This window comes from Balaenoptera musculus, chromosome 19, assembly GCF_009873245.2.
Source record: "Balaenoptera musculus isolate JJ_BM4_2016_0621 chromosome 19, mBalMus1.pri.v3, whole genome shotgun sequence".
NCBI classification, from domain to species: Eukaryota; Metazoa; Chordata; class Mammalia; order Artiodactyla; family Balaenopteridae; genus Balaenoptera; species Balaenoptera musculus.
Genome location: NC_045803.1, coordinates 55892378 through 55909347, shown reverse-complemented (window position 1 = coordinate 55909347; position 16970 = coordinate 55892378). Strand labels below are relative to the sequence as shown.

The 16970-nt window shown below is 45.5% G+C and overlaps 1 protein-coding gene across 1 annotated transcript in view; it reads left to right on the top strand.

Annotated features, from left to right (window-relative positions):
- The first annotated feature begins 441 nt into the window (after nucleotides 1-441).
- Nucleotides 442-16970, top strand: part of SLC38A8 (solute carrier family 38 member 8) — a 33959-nt gene continuing 17430 nt past the window's right edge. Inside the window, exons 1-2 of the mRNA XM_036834130.1 lie at nucleotides 442-630; nucleotides 5027-5225. Of these exons, the coding sequence (XP_036690025.1) occupies nucleotides 442-630; nucleotides 5027-5225 (388 nt within the window). The remainder of the gene's footprint in view (nucleotides 631-5026; nucleotides 5226-16970) is intronic.

Below are 16970 nucleotides of genomic sequence, written 5' to 3'. Positions count from 1 at the left end.
CCCAGGACTGTCTGTCGCCCTTGAAGATTGGACTTGGTGGTAAGGACCAGGGGCTGGAGCCCCTTCGCTGTGGAAGTTGGCCTGGAGGCGGGTGGGTGGGTGAGAACAGCCATGGGGAGGAAGGAGTTGGGGATTTGGAAGAGAAACGGGGTGGGGGAGGGCAAGAGTGCTCATAAACAAGGTTGGAAGTTGGGGGGGGGCAGCGTTGGTTGAGGGGAAAGGCGTGAGGACCAGAAGTCATGGGGCAGGTGGTTGCATAACGCTTTGGAAAGGGGGAGCAGATGCTCAGGAAGAGGGGTACGGAGGCTGGGGTGGTTGAGACAGACGTCTTGGCTCTGGCTGGATCGAGGAGAGACGCATCCCAGCTGGAGAAGGTTACCGTGAACTGGGAAGACGGTGCCGGGACCACCCCGTCTCTCTGCCCCTCTGCTGCTTCTAGCCATGGAGGGACAGACCCCAGGAGACAGAGGCCTTTCGGAAAAGCCGGTCCCCACGGCCGCCCGCCCCAGTCTATCCTCACTGGGTGCTATCTTCATTCTCCTTAAGTCCGCGCTGGGCGCCGGCCTGCTCAACTTCCCATGGGCCTTCCACAAGGCGGGTGGGGTGGCCCCCGCTTTCCTAGTGGAGCTGGTAAGCCCCTGGGGAGCATTTTGGGGCGGGGGGGTGGTTCTCTGGGGGCAGGTAGGAGCTTGAGTTTATTTTTCCAGCTAGAGCCCTGGGCATTGCTTTTGCAGAGCTGCCTGTCTCCGAAATTACTCCTGTGGCTTTTGGTTTTCCATCCCGCTCAGCTCACGAAGGGAGAAGGGAATCCCCCTGTAGGCCCGGGCCGAGAGCATCCTCTATGCGGCTGAGGGCCTCGCAGCCAGGCGGGGTGGAGGGGGAGGGGGAGGTAGAGGCGCGGCGGGTCCCTGCGGAGCGCGCGGCACCTGTAGCCAATGAACCTGGCCTCTCAGCCGGGGAGGCGCTGTCTCCGAGCCACTGATTGACTTATCTTGCCTCCCGGTCTCGGCTCCACAGCGAAAGCCCAAATCCCGTGGGCAGGTCAGGACTGAGGCCGCTGTGACGCCCCCAACCTGCACGGTGTCAGCGGTGTTTGGCCAGTTCTGCTGGCTGCGTGTGGAGCCTGAACTCTCTCCCTTCCCAGAAAGTTCCAGGGCCTGACCGTCCTCAGCGGAAAAGAGCTGCTGATTAGCACAGCTTCATGTTATTAGCAGGCTTTTCCTTGGGCTGATAGGAATCAGGCATTTCGTGGTAAGCTCTTTGACCGGCATCATCTCAAATGCTTTTTTCTGGCAGCTGGCTGATAATGGCCTCATTGGTGGGCCCACGGGGCCTCTCTTGTCCTTCTGGAAGCTGCCAGATGCTGCCCTGCGCAGTGTCCGGTGTAGCCCGTGCCGCCCCCATGCTGGCTGAGCGCCTGTCTGGCGCCGGGTGTCTGAGACAGTGTGGTCTCCGTCCTTGTGAAGCTTGTTCTAACAGGGAGCTCGGACAAGATTCAAGAAGTCGAATGAGACAGTGTCAGATGGTGGGCAGCGTGACGAGTGGGATGACATCTGTGGGAGCGGGAGTGGGGCAGAGAAGCCCCCTCCAAGGCGGCGCTGAGCCCCAGCTTGTCCAGGTGCACGTGGCGGGCAACAGAGCGGTGTTTGGATGTGTGCGGCGGAAAGGCCGCGCTTCCGGAACAGGGGGCCCGACCTCCAGCCACAAAGGGTCAGCGATAGAGCGGATGGGGCCCGCGTGGGGGTCCGTGGTCAGGCACAGACGGACCAGTCCGAGGACGCCAGGCAGGGCTGAGGCAGGGACGTGCCGCGCCGCTCCCCAAGCTCTGTGCGGGGTCTCCCGGCACCTTTCGGGACTACGGATGCTGACAGCCCAGGTTTGGGTGGGCCTGAGATCGCGCATCTCTGACAGGCTCCCGGGTAACACGGATGCTGCTGGGGTGGCTTGCTGTTTGCACAGCATGGTCTAAAGATCCCATCTTGAGCAGGCAGGCAGGCTTCAGGAGAGAGGACCCCAACTATGAATAAATGGAAACTCCCGACAAGGGAAGAAGTCAGGCTGGTAATCAGTAACTCCCCCCATCATTTCCTGACTCTCCCCTCCTCTTAGCCAGTGAGACTTCTGCCCTGTCCCCAGTTACAAGGCCTCCCCTCGGATGGGAGGAATGTTTAAACATCCCTGCTACTGGGAGGTCAGTGGTGTGAGGTTTTTAGGTCTCTAATGGCCCCATGAGCACTGGAGGGTTAATGAAATTAACGAACCTGCACCCTCCTCGGCTCCAAAGAGAGGCGTGCCTGGCGAGGGGCTGTAAGGGCTCTTTGCTGACTGGCTGCTAAGAGGCTCGGGGACTGTCTTGAGGGTCAGCCACTCCTGCGTGGACAGCTCACTGTGTTAGCAGAGACGCACCTTCACTGGCAGAGGCTCAGCCTGACCCCCAACCCGCCTTCCCTTCCTTTCACCCCCAAATACCTATGAAGCACCTGCTATGTTCTGGGTGCTTTTCTGGGGCTAAATGGTAAGCAAAAAAGACACGATCCCAGTGTCCATGGAGCTTAGAGTCTGGTGGATGAGAGAGGCAAGGATCCTCACGCTGTTTGCACAGTTGTGAGTATGTGGCCTCAGGTCCCTGGACCCGAGGACCACAACCTGGGCAGCGTAAAACAACAGAAGTGTATTCTCTCCCAGTCCTGGAGACCGCAAGTCTGAATCAAGGTGTCATCAGGGTCCTTCCCGCCTCTCCAGCTCCTGGGGACTCCAGGCATTCCTTGGCTTGTGGCCACGTCACTCCAATCTCTGCCCCATCGCAACATGGCTTTCTCTGTGTCTCCTCGTCTTCTGTCGCTTATTAGGACACTTATCATTGGATTTAAGGCCCACTTGGCTCATCCAGAATGACCTCATGTCAAGATCCTTAATTTCACCTGGAAAGACCCTTTTTCATTTAATTACATGTTCATTATTTGCATCTGCAAAGATGGCTGCCAGTAAGTCCCTTTCACAGGTTCTGGAGATTGGAATGTAGACAAACCTTTTGGGGGACTCGACCCACCACGGGGGAAAAAAGTGGGCCCACGAAAGGTGTGGTTCTGCCAGAAACGGAGGGTTGAGCCCAGCTCGGGGGTGAAGTGTGGGGAGGCTTCCTGGAGGAGGTGACCTTGGAGAGGCGGGGGGAAGAGTAGGGGCTCCCCAGGTGAGGGACAGTGGTGGAGGCGGGGTGGTGGTGTTCCAGGCAGAGGAACCGGCACGGGCAGAGGTCGAGGGGCTGGAGGGAGCGTGCATGTTCCTCCTGGCTCTGAACTTGCAAGTTTCTGTCAGGCGGTCCAGTTAGATGTTCCCTTCAGCAGCCCTAGTTTTGGCTGCTGGCGTAAGAACGAGTCTGCCGTTCAGGGGCACGAACTGTGTCTGAAGACGGCCATGCTGGCTCTCCCTGGGCTTCTTGGCTGAGCACCTCACAGCTCCTGCATTGTTCTCCTCCATAGAAATGTGGGAGGGGAGTTTGGCCATGGAGACCAGGTCCAGCTTAGGGAAAGGTAGCCGTCCATCCTGGAGAGGCTCAAAAACATTTAACTACGTGGGGCAAGTGGGTCTCAAATGCATCAGTTGAGGCTGGGGGGGGCGTGGGGGAGAGGTTATCGAGTGGCGCAGATGATTCGGAAAGCAGTTTGTAAGAAATTGCCAGACTTGAGCACACATCTACCCTGACACCCAGGAATTCCACTCCTAGGTGTGTGTCCAGGAGAAGGAAACGTGGGTCCTCAGAATGACTTATTCTAGAATGCTCAGCTCTTCCTTCATAGTAGCCAAAAACGAAGAACAGCCCAGATGTCTGGCAACAGGGGACTGGATCAACCAATTGTGATTCTATCCACACAGTGAAATAGCACTTGGCAAAAATAGGAATAAATTTTATCGATGTGCCCGATAGGGCTGGCCCTCACAAAAGTTACCACTCAGTGGAAAGCCCGATAAGAAAATGGATAAAAGCAGAAAAATATTAGAGTGGTTTTTTTCTGGGCACGGGGACAGAAAGTGACTGGGAAGGGACAGGAGGGAACTTCGGGGACGTGGTAACATTTTGTGTCTTGGTAGGGGTTTAGGTTGCACATGTACGTTGGTTATACCCCTTCCAATGATATACTGATACACACTTAAGACTTTGTGCATTTCACTGTGTGTAAATTTTATCTTACAAGGGAGAAGGACTGTAAACAAATAGCAAGCTCTAGCGATATGCATGCCCAAATCTTTAGGGGGAAGTATGCTAATTAGTATCCACAACTTGCCTTGAAATGTACCCCCAAGTTTAGATGGACACATGGACGCATGGTAGAGGTGTGATAAAATAAGCAAAGTGACCTGCTCCTAGTAGAATCTAGGTAGTGGGTGCATGGCGTTCATTGTAAAATTCTTCCAACTTTCCTAGATGTTTGAAAATATTTCAGTGTTGGAAAAAATTCCAACAGAACACTGGAGAGGGAGTCTGGAGAATAAGAATGACCATCATTTCTTGAGCAGTTACCACGTGCCAGGCACTGAGCTGAGTGAGTTACGTGCTTTGTTTAAAGCAAATGCATCACAACCCTCCAGTAAGGTAGATGGTATCATCCCCATTTCACAGATGGGAAAACAGAGGTTGATGGTGGGCTTCATGCCACAGAGCAGGTGAGTGGCAGAGTTGGAATTGAACCCAAGTATGCCTGCTTCCTAACCACCATGCTTTACGGCTCTTCACCTGCAACGCATGTGATCTTAGGAAAGTAATTTAAACTCTGGGTTTCTGATACCTCATTTGTCCAACTGGTGTGGAGTGGTGGGAACCCCAGATTCACAGACGTAGAGCCAGCGCGGCCTCTGGAATCCACCTGCTTTGCAGCTCTGGTTTCAAGGGAGGGGGCTGGTGGCTTGTCAGGTAGAGGCCCTAGGCTGCAGGCAGCCGTGGCCTCTGCAGGTGAGACCCGGAGGGAGTGGTATCAGCATCCTGGGGGGCGGTTGTGGGCACGCCTGGCCCCATGGTCCTGTTCTGCAGGTCTCCCTGGTCTTCCTGATCAGTGGGCTGGTCATCCTGGGCTATGCTGCCTCCGTCAGCGGCCAGGCCACCTACCAGGGCGTGGTCGGAGGGCTGTGTGGCCCCACCATCAGGAAGCTGTGCGAGGCCTGCTTCATCATCAACCTGCTCATGATCTCCGTGGCCTTCCTCAGGGTGATCGGGGACCAGCTGGAGAAGTGTAAGTACCTGCCCTGGAGTTAGGGGCGACCCCGGGTGTGGAGCTCAGGTCTCCCGAGCTCCTGGTGGATGAACAGGATGTGGACGTTGGGCTCGGGCCCTTGGCAAGCAGCAGAGGCCGAGACCACTCCCAGCTGCTAACGTCGTGGCGAAGGGAGATGTAGGGTTAGTAATTACCACCACGGTTAGAGTCAAGGAGCTGGAGGGAGCTGTGCTGGGGTGTCCAGTGGGGACTCATTTTACAGATGGGGAGGTGGCACCAACTGCAAGGACACCCCTGTGAGAGAGAAGCAGTAACACCTGGAATTTGGGGACGTTGAAGACGCTCAGCCCCATGCCACCTTGGCCTCTAGCCCCCCCCACTAACAATTTCCCTCTAAGCACTTTGGCTGCATCTGACCGATTTTGATATGTTCTGATTTCACTTTTATTCTGTTCAATCCTTTGCTAATTTTTGCTATGATTTCTTATTTGACTCATGGGATGTTTAGAATTGTGTGATTCAATTTCCACTTATTTGGGAGTTTTCTACTTGCCTTTTTGGTTTCTTTTTTTAAAAATTTTTTTATACAGCAGGTTCTTATTAGTCATCCATTTCATACACATCAGTGGACACATGTCAATCCCAATCGCCCAATTCATCACACCACCCCCCCAACAACTTTCCCCTCTTGGCGTCCATACGTTTGTTCTCTACATCTGTGTCTCAACTTCTGCCCTGCAGACCGGTTCATCTGTACCATTTTTCTAGGTTCCACATACATGCATTAATATACGATATTTGTTTTTCTCTTTCTGACTTACTTCACTCTGTATGACAGTCTCTAGATCCATCCACGTCTCTACATATGACCCAATTTCGTTCCTTTTTATGGCTGAGTAATACTCCATTGTATATATGTGCCACATCTTCTTTATCCATTCGTCTGTCGATGGGCATTTAGGTTGCTTCCATGACCTGGCTATTGTAAATAGTGCTGCAATGACCATTGGGGTGCATGTGTCTTTTTGAATTACGGTTTTCTGTGGGTATACGCCCAGTAGTGGGATTGCTGGGTCATATGGTAATTCTATTTTTAGTTTTTTAAGGAACCTCCATACTGTTCTCCATAGTGGCTGTATCAATTCATTCCCACCAACAGTGTAGGAGTGTTCCCTTTTCTCAACACCGTCTCCAGCATTTTTTGCTTGTAGATTTTCTGATGATGCCCATTCTGACTGGTGTGAGGTGATACCTCATTGTAGTTTTGATTTGCATTTCTCTAATAATTAGTGATGTTGAGCAGCTTTTCATGTGCTTCTCGGCCATCCATATGTCCTCTTTGGAGAAATGTCTATTTAGGTCTTCCACCCATTTTTTGATTGGGTTGCTTGTTTTTTTTGTTTGTTTTTTGGGTTTTTTTTTTCATTTTGAATATGACTTTTATTCTCTTTCAGCAGGTACAAAACAAAGCAATAAAAATGATTATAAAAATAACTGATGAAGATAACTCAAAGGATAGGTATTATACGCTTAGGCCATATTTGGGGGTTCTGAAAAGCTAGATGTCTAAATATTTATCAAACTTTAACTTCAAATGATTTTGAAGAGGTATTAGTTCAGAATTAATCTAAATCCTACTATTAGCTTTGGGCTTTGTTTGAACAAAATGAATATGAAATAATCAATTTGTTTAACATATAAAAGTGGTGTAAAAGATAGACATTCTTCTCCAGTCATAAGCATAGGGCCATAGTTTTAGCTCTAGAGAATAGGATGGAAGTGGAGGAAGTTACCTCTGTTCGAAGAAGTGAAAATGTAACACAAAAAATTTCATGCGAAAATTCAAAAGGGAAAACATTAACTGATAATGTCACACATAATCGTCAAGGTCCCTAGTACTTGGAGCATTAGGAATGCACCCACTCTTGTTTCAGGCGCTACCAGATTACTCATGTCTTAATTTTTCTCACTCTCTCACCTTCTTTCTCAGGTTGTCTCTACAGCAGGGAATTCCCTAAAATAGAGGGAAAAGTTTCCAAAAATTAAAACCTAGTCACCTATTGCTTTTGATTCTATTTATTGTGGTCATTGAGATACACACAACTGAATTACAAAAAGGCCTTTCAAAAATGTGTTGCTTATGCTTTAATTCGGCATTCAGCACCTCCAAAACCACTGAACAAAATAAACCACTGGACAAAATATTTGTATGGCCCCTCTGTCTCTACATATCCATTCCTGCTTACTTATCATTCCTGGAAGGAGCCATGTGTAAATTTTATTTCCTGATGTCTTTGGTCATGCCATTATCAGACTGCAATACCCTTTGAATTTCTCCCTCTCCTTCTGTCCTGTCCTCAACCAATATTGCTGTCAGTACAACATTTTTAGCAATGGAAATTCTATTCACACATCAAGACCAAGCACAAAAGATTGATTTCTCTCGAGTCTTCCTCAACCCTTCCTACCTAATACCAAATTAATTGCTCCTTATAAATGCTTCCACTCCATTTTCTCATTTTATGAGATTTGTTTTATCTGTATTTTAGTTTGGCCTCTTCGTTCTTGCCTTTCCTACCCAATGGTCAGGGCCTTGAAAGTAGTAGAACATTGTCATAGCTAAAAGCACAGACTCAGTGGGTACATGCACTTCACTGAACACCTTTTATCTTACAAACTAAGGCATCTGGTGAGTTGTTTAACCTTTTTCGCCACCTTTATATTCTTGCGTGAATAATAGCCTCACAAAATAGTGTTATGAGAATTAGATTAAATGACATATTATATTTAAGTATGATGCCCAAAAGAAATGTTGGAAAAAAATTTGCTAAAGTAAATGCTAGAAAAAATTTTAATTAGCTGAAAGTAATGGCCATATAACGAGTACATACTCATTTTGTGACTCGTTCATAAAACCCAGCATAGTGTCATGCACATAATTCCACATCTGAGCCCCTATTAAATTGATATCTGTAACTGGTTTCTCTAAATTCTGAAAGCCAAGAGCAAATATCTTTCAACGACTATAGTACTCAGGAATTCTGAGGTTCAAAATTTTCTTGGGTTGATACACTTCTGTAAGTTACCTGCATGATTTTACGTTTCAGTTGCATAAACCGTGGTCTCTGCATAATATTGTTTTTTATGGATAAGTGAGTGAAACCCAGAGCATAAAGTCCCAGGTAGATCATAAAAGCAAGGGCTACGCAGGAAAAATACATAAGAGTTTAATATTACATATCTCTCATTCTCGTTTGGTGCTAAGAGCACCTCTAATTTAAAGCTACCAGAAACAGAGAGTCTTTACAAACCACCTGGGTGTGAGAGACACAGTGAACCTGCACCCTGTGAAGGAGAGAATTTCGCCACACGTTCTCTGGGCTGCACAGAACCAGCTGCTTAGACTGGTGGATAATTTCACTCTAGCTGATTTGGCATGAATGCAAGGAAAACAAACCTCTTTAGTGGACTTGACTCTTAGGCTCATATCAATCTTGCAGTAGTAAACTGATAATTTTACATTACTGTGTTGTAGTGAAGAACATGATTTATATATATTAAGCACTGAAATCACCCTTTAGAAGAAAATCCTTTAAGATCTGAAGAGACCTGTGTAGGTTTTAATCTTTAAGTTCTATTAACAAAGCAGTCAGAATTTTCCTTTTGTATATATTTTTATATTTATTCTCCTAGCCAACTCCAACTATTTTCTCTACATTCTTCTAAAATTAATGGTAATAGTAATAATAGTTAAGTACATTTTGGAGGACTACTATTTTCTCAATGAAGGTTTAAGTATTGAGATTGAGGAGAAGCAGGTTGAATCACAGACAAGCAGAAAGTTTGAGCATCACAGAAAGACCCTAGAAATATCTTTTGAAATGTTTTCTGTAACAATTCCCGTCAAGCCAGGAGGGTTGGTGCTCTGTTACTAAGTGAACTGAGACGTGAGGACATTGGTGTCAAATTCGTTCTTTACCAAAGTTTTTTTTTTTTAATTAATTAATTTATTTATTTTTGGCTGCATTGGGTCTTCATTGCTGCACGGGCTTGCTCTAGTTGCGGTGTGTGGGGGCTACTCTTCGTTGCAGTGTGCAGGTTTCTCATTGTGGCTTCTCGTTGCAGAGCATGGGCTCTAGGTGTGCAGGCTTCAGTAGTTGTGGCATGCGGGCTCAGTAGTTGTGGCATGCGGGCTCAGTAGTTGTGGCATGCGGGCTCAGTAGCTGTGGCACTTGGGCTTAGTTGCTCTTAGGCATGTGGGATCTTCCTGGGCCAGGGATTGAACCATGTCCCCTGCATTGGCAGGCAGATTTTTTTTTTTTTTTTTTAAACTGATATGTCTTTTAAGCTTTTTTTTTTTTTCCAATCACTAGGATTCTCTTCCTTCCCTTTTTTTTTTTTTAATGTCTGTTACTCAATTAGTTTGACTTTAAATTTTACTTATTTATTTATGGCTGTGCTGGGTCTTCGTTTCTGTGCGAGGGCTTTCTCTACTTGTGGCGAGCGGGGGCCACTCTTCATCGCGGTGCGCGGGCCTCTCACTATCGCGGCCTCTCTTGTTGCAGAGCACAGGCTCCAGACGTGCAGGCTCAGTAATTGTGGCTCACGGGCCTAGCTGCTCCGCGGCATGTGGGATCCTCCCAGACCAGGGCTCAAACCCGCGTCCCCTGCATTGGCAGGCGGACTCTCAACCACTGCGCCACCAGGGAAGGCCCCCCTATTTTTTTTTTAATAGTAATCTTTTATTTATTTTTATTTATTATATTTATTTTTGGCTGTGTTGGGTCTTCGTTTCTGTGCAAGGGCTTCCTCTAGTTGCGGCAAGCGGGGGCCACCCTTCATCGCGGTGCGCGGGCCTCTCACTATCGCAGCCTCTCTTGTTGCGGAGCACAGGCTCCAGACGCAGAGCACAGGCTCCAGACGCGGAGCACAGGCTCCAGACGCGCAGGCTCAGTAGCTGTGGCTCACGGGCCTAGTTGCTCCGTGGCATGTGAGATCTTCCCAGACCAGGGCTCGAACCCGTGTCGCCTGCATTAGCAGGCAGATTCTCAACCACTGCGCCACCAGGGAAGCCCCCGGCAGGTGGATTCTTAAGCACTGCGCCACCAGGGAAGTCCAGTGATACACCTCTAGTAGCAATCTTAATGCTTCATCCAGAATAAATATCACACGAGAGGAATATCCAGAGGTTATTTTTATCTCCTTTCTCTAATTTAGATGATTGCTGCATTCAAGTCTTGCTGCGGTCGCCAGGCACGGAGCCCAAGCCGGGAGCGTGGCTGGGGGTGGCGGGGTGGGGGCGCAGGGCGCCACCGGGCACTCGGCCCGGAGAACTTGGACCGAGCCTCCACCGCGGTCTCTGCCAGCGGCGCAAGCAACACATCCAGTTTGAACTTTCCAGCTCCGGGCCTGGCTGCTTGATTTTTTTTTAATATTGAGCTGCATGAGCTGTTTATATATTTTGGAGATTAATCCTTTGTCCGTTGGTTCGTTTGCAAATATTTTTTCCCATTCTGAGAGTTGTCTTTTCGTCTTGTTTGTAGTTTCCTTTGCTTTGCAAAAGCTTTTAAGTTTCATTAGGTCCCATTTGTTTATTTTTGTTTTTATTTCCATTACTCTAGGAGGTGGATCAAAAAAGATCTTGCTGTGATTTATGTCAAAGAGTGTTCTTCCTATGTTTCCCTCTAAGAGTTTTATAGTGTCCAGTCTTACATTTAGGTCTCGAATCCATTTTGAGTTTATTTTTGTGTATGGTGTTAGGGAGTGTTCTAATTTCATTCTTTTACATGTAGCTGTCCAGTTTTCCCAGCACCACTTATTGAAGAGACTGTCTTTTCTCCATTGTATATCCTTGCCTCCTTTGTCATAGATTAGTTGACCATAGGTGCGTGGGTTTATCTCTGGGCTTTCTATCCTGTTCCATTGATCTATATCTCTGTTTTTGTGCCAGTACCATATTGTCTTGATTACTGTAGCTTTGTAGTATAGTCTGAAGTCAGGGAGTCTGATTCCTCCAGCTCCGTTTTTTTCCCTCAAGACTGCTTTGGCTATTCGGGGTGTTTTGTGTCTCCACACAAATTTTAAGATTTTTTTGTTCTAGTTCTGTAAAAAATGCCATTGGTAATTTGATAGGGATTGCATTGAATCTGTAGATTGCTTTGGGTAGTATAGTCATTTTCACAATATTGATTCTTCCAATCCAAGAACATGGTATATCTCTCCATCTGTTGGTATCATCTTTAATTTCTTTCATCAGTGTCTTATAGTTTTCTGCATACAGGGCTTTTGTCTCCCTAGGTAGGTTTATTCCTAGGTATTTTATTCTTTTTGTTGCAATGGTAAATGGGAGTGTTTCCTTAGTTTCTCTTTCAGATGTTTCATCATTAGTGTACAGGAATGCAAGAGATTTCTATGCATTAATTTTGTATCCTGCAACTTTACCAAATTCATTGATTAGCTCTAGTAGTTTTCTGGTGGCATCTTTCGGATTCTCTATGTTTAGTATCATGTCATCTGCAAGCAGTGACAGTTTTACTTCTTCTTTTCCAATTTATATTCCTTTTATTTATTTTTCTTCTCTGATTGCTGTGGCTAGGACTTCCAAAACTATGTTGAATAATAGTGGTGAGAGTGGGCATCCTTGTCTTGTTCCTGATCTTAGAGGAAATGCTTTCAGTTTTTCACCATTGAGAATGGTGTTTGCTGTGGGTTTGTCATATATGGCCTTTATTATGTTGAGGTAGGTTCCCTCTATGCCCACTTTCTGGAGAGTTTTTATCATAAATGGGTGTTGAATTTTGTCAAAAGCTTTTTCTGCATCTATTGAGATGATCATATGGTTTTTCTTCTTCAATTTGTTAATATGGTGTATCACATTGATTGATTTGCATATATTGAAGAATCCTTGCATCCCTGGGATAAATCGCACTTGGTCATGGTGTATGATCCTTTTAATGTGTTGTTGGATTCTGTTTGCTAGTATTTTGTTGAGGATTTTTGTATCTATATTCATCAGTGATATTGGTCTGAAATTTTCTTTTTTTGTAGTGTCTTTGTCTGGTTTTGGTATCAGGGTGATGGTGGCCTCATAGAATGAGTTTGGGAGTGTTCCTTCCTCTGCAGTTTTTTGGAAGAGTTTTGGAAGGATGGGTGTTAGCTCTTCTCTAAATGTTTGATAGAATTCACCTGTGAAGCCATCTGGTCCTGGACTTTTGTTTGTTGGAAGATTTTTAATCACAGTTTCAATTTCATGACTTGTGATTGGTCTGTTCATATTTTCTATTTCTTCCTGGTTCAGTCTTGGAAGGTTATACCTTTCTAAGAATTTGTCCGTTTCTTCCAGGTTGTCCATTTTATTGGCATAGAGTTGCTTGTAGTAGTCTCTTAAGATGCTTTGTATTTCTGCGGTGTCTGTTGTAACTTCTCCTTTTTCATTTCTAATTTTATTGATTTGAGTCCTCTCCCTCTTTTTCTTGATGAGTCTGGCTAATGGTTTATCAATTTTGTTTATCTTCTCAAAGAACCAGCTTTTAGTTTCATTGATCTTTGCTATTGTTTTCTTTGTTTCTATTTCATTTATTTCTGCTCTGATCTTTATGATTTCTTTCCTTCTGCTAACTTTGGGTTTTGTTTGTTCTTCTTTCTCTAGTTCCTTCAGATGTAAGGTTAGATTGTTTATATGAGATTTTTCTTGTTTCTTGAGGTAGGCTTGTATAGCTATAAACTTCCCTCTTAGAACTGCTTCTGTTGCATCGCATAGGTTTTGGATCGTCGTGTTTTCAGTATCATTTGTCTCTAGGTATTTTTTGATTTCCTCTTTGATTTCTTCAGTGATCTCTTGATTATTTAGTAACATATTATTTAGCCTCCCTGCGTTTGTGTTTTTTTACATTTTTTCCCTGTAATTGCTTTCTAATGTCATAGCATTGTGGTCAGAAAAGATGCTTGATATGATTTCAATTTTCTTAAATTTACTGAGGCTTGATTTGTGGCCCAAGATGTGATGTATCCTGGAGAATGTTCCATGTGCACTTGAGAAGAAAGTGTAATCTGCTGTTTTTGGATGGAATGTCCTATAAATGTCAATTAAATCTATCTGGTCTATTGTGTCATTTAAAGCTTGTGTTTCCTTATTAATTTTCTGTTTGGATGATCTGTCCAGTGGTGTAAGTGAGGTGTTAAAGTCCCCCACTATTATTGTGTTACTGTCGATTTCCTCTTTTATAGCTGTTAGCAGTTGCCTTATGTATTGATGTGCTCCTATGTTGGGTGCGTATATATTTATAATTGTTATATCTTCTTCTTGGATTGATCCCTTGATCATTCTGTAGTGTCCTTCCTTGTCTCTTTTAACATTCTTTATTTTAAAGTCTATTTTATCTGATACGAGTATTGCTACTCCAGCTTTCTTTTGATTTCCATTTGCATGGAATATCTTTTTCCATCCCCTCACTTTCAGTCTGAATGTGTCCCTAGGTCTGAAGTGGGTCTCTTGTAGACAACATATATATGGGTATTATTTTTGTATCCATTCAGCAAGCCTGTGTCTTTTGGTTGGAGCATTTAATCCATTGACGTTTAAGGTAATTATCAAATTGTATGTTCCTATTACCATTTTCTTAATTGTTTTGGATTCGTTTTTATAGGTTCTTTTCTTTTGTTGTGTTTCCCACTTAGAGAAGTTCCTTTAGCATTTGTTGTAGAGCTGGTTTGGTGGTGCTGAATTCTCTTAGCTTTTGCTTGTCTGTAAAGCTTTTGATGTCAGCATCGAATCTGAATGAGATCCTTGCTGGGTAGAGTAATCTTGGTTGTAGGTTCTTCCCTTTCATCACTTTAAGTATATCATGCCACTGCCTTCTGGCTTGTAGAGTTTCTGCTGAGAAATCAGCTGTTAACCTTATGAGAGTTCCCGTGTATGTTATTTGTCGTTCTTCCCTTGCTGCTTTCAGCAATTTGTCTTTAATTTTTGCCAGTTTGATTACTATGTGTCTCAGCATGTTTCTCTTTGGATTTATCCTATATGGGACTCTCTGCACTTCCTGGACTTGGGTGGCTATTTCCTTTCCCATGTTAGGGAAGTTTTCGACTATAATCTCTCCAAATATTTTCTCAGGTCCTTTCTGTCTGTCTTCTCGTTCTGGAACCCCTATAATGCGAATGTTGTTGCCTTTAATGTTGTCCCAGAGGTCTCTTAGGCTGTCTTCATTTCTTTTCATTCTTTTTTCTTTATTCTGTTCTGCAGCAGTGAATTCCACCATTCTGTCTTCCAGGTCACTTATCCGTTCTTCTGCCTCAGTTATTCTGCTATTGATTCCTTCTAGTGTATTTTTCATTTCAGTTTTTGTGTTGTTCATCTCTGTTTATTCTTTAATTCTTCTAGATCTTTGTTAAACATTTCTTGTGTCTTCTCGATCTTTGCCTCCATTGTTTTTCTGAGGTCCTGGATCATCTTCACTATCATTTTTCTGAATTCTTTTTCTGGAAGGTTTCCTATCTCCACTTCATTTAGTTGCTTTTCTGGGGTTTTATCTTGTTCCTTCATCTGGTACATAGCCCTCTGCCTTTTCATCTCGTCTATCTTTCTGTGAATGTCGCCTTTTTGTTTTCTGCCTTAAATGCACCATGGTCAGAGAACACACCTGTATAATTTTGGCATTTGAGACTTACTCTGTGCCTCAGCATGTGGTCTGTCTTGGTGAGCTCTTAAAGGGTGTGTATTCTGTGGTTCTTTGGTACAGTGTTCTAGAACTCTCCATTAGGTCAAGGTGATCCAGAGCTTTGGTCAGATCTTCCATGGCCTTGCAGATTTTTGTGGGAGTGGGGCAGTGGCGGAGTCTAGTTATTCTGTCAGGTTATGAGAGAGAGAGTGTTAACATCTCCAATTATGATTGCAGATTTGTCTATTTTTCCCTTTAATTCTATGAATTTTTTGCTCATGGTTTTTGCAGCTCTCTTATTAATAAGCACACACAGTGAATTGCCTTTTTATTACGAAATTTCCCTTTTTGTCTCTGTAATTCTTTGTGAATATACCTGTGAATATAGCCTCTCCAGTGTCCTTAAGATTAGTGTTTGCACAGAATTTCTTTTCCCACTCTTTTACTGTGAACCTTGGAATTTTAAAATGCACTTCTTGTAGAGAGCATATGGTCGGGTCTTGTTTTTTTAGCATCTTGACAGTCTCGGGTTTTAATTGGCATATTTAGACTTTTACTTGGAATGAAATAATGACTGATATGGTTACATCTCGGTCTATCATTTTACTGTTTGTTTTGTCTGTTCTGTCTCTTGAACCATGAAGAAAGGTCCCTGATGCAGGGATGTGGAAATTAAAGGCTCCCATGTTGTGGGAAGCACTCTGATCTTCCACAAAAATCATAGTTGGTAGATCTGAACCTCCCAGAGGGTAAATTGGCACAAAAATGCCCTGCCTGACAATGGCAAGTAGAGGTCATGTCAGATTTCAATTCTGGTCAACTGGTGGTGCTGCTCTGCTGAGATGAATTCTGAAGTGCTGCCATGTTGAGAAGGATTCTGAGGGCCTGACTCATTGGCAAGGATCTGAGGGGCTGCCGTGATGGGAAGGATTTTGATGGGCTGCCGTGTGAGAAGGATTCTAGGGGCTGCCGTGTTGAGGAGAATCTTAGCAGCTACAGTGTTGAGAAGGATTCTGAGGGCCTGCCTTACTGAGAAGGATTCTGAGGGCCTGACTTCTTGGGAAGGATGTGAGGGCCTCTCATATTGGGAAGGATTCTGATGGGCTGCCACGAGAGAAGGGTTCTAGGGGCTGCCTTCTTTAGAAGAATCTTAGGGGCTGCCGTGTTGGGAAAGATTCTGAGGGCCTCAGTGTTGAGAAGAAATTAGTGCCTGTCGTGTTGAAGAGGATTCTGAGGGGCTGCCGTGTTGGGAAAGATTCTGAGGGCTTGCAGTGTTCAGAAGGATTCTGAAGAGTTGCCGTGTTGAGAGGGTTTCTGAGGTGCTGCCATGTTGAAAATGCTTTTGAGAGGCTGCCTTGCTGAGAAGGTTCTGAGGAACTGTCTTGTTCAAAAGGAACTGAGGGGTGCCGTGTTAGAAGATTTTGAGCCGCTGCAGTGTTAGAGTGATTCTGAGGGGCTTTCATGTTGGGAAGGATTCTGAGGGCCTGCCGTGTTGAGGAGGATTGTGAGGCGCTGCCTTGTTGAGAAGGATTCTTCGTGGCTGCTGTGTTTGGAAGGATGTTAGGGGCTGCCATGGTGAGCATTTTGGGGAGCTGCTGTGTTGAGGAGGACCTGAGGCCCTCAGTGTTGAGAGGAATCTTAGGGGCTGCCATGTTGAAACTGATTCTGAGGGCTTCCCTGTTGAGAAGGATTCTGAGGGGGTGTCACGTGAGAAGGATTTTGAGGACCTCAGTGTTGAGAAAATATGGGCCAGTATGTTGGGAAGAATCTTAGAACCTGCAGTGTTGGGAAGGATTCTGGGTGGCTGCCATTTTGGGGAGGATTTGAAGGGCTGCCGAGTTGCAAATGATACTGAGTTGCTGTTCATGTTGCGAAGGATTCTGAGGGGCTGCCATGTTTAGAACAACCTTAGGGGCTGTCGTGTTGCGAAGGATTCTGAGGGGCTGCCATGTTTAGAACAATCTTAGGGGCTGTCGTGTTGAGAAGGATCTGAGGGCTGCTGTGTTGAGAAGATTTTGGGCTCAGTTAGTGGATCACCTGGAGAGATTATTGATTGGAGGCATGCCACCCCAGCTCTGGGTGGATTGACTGGTGGGAAGAGAGCATC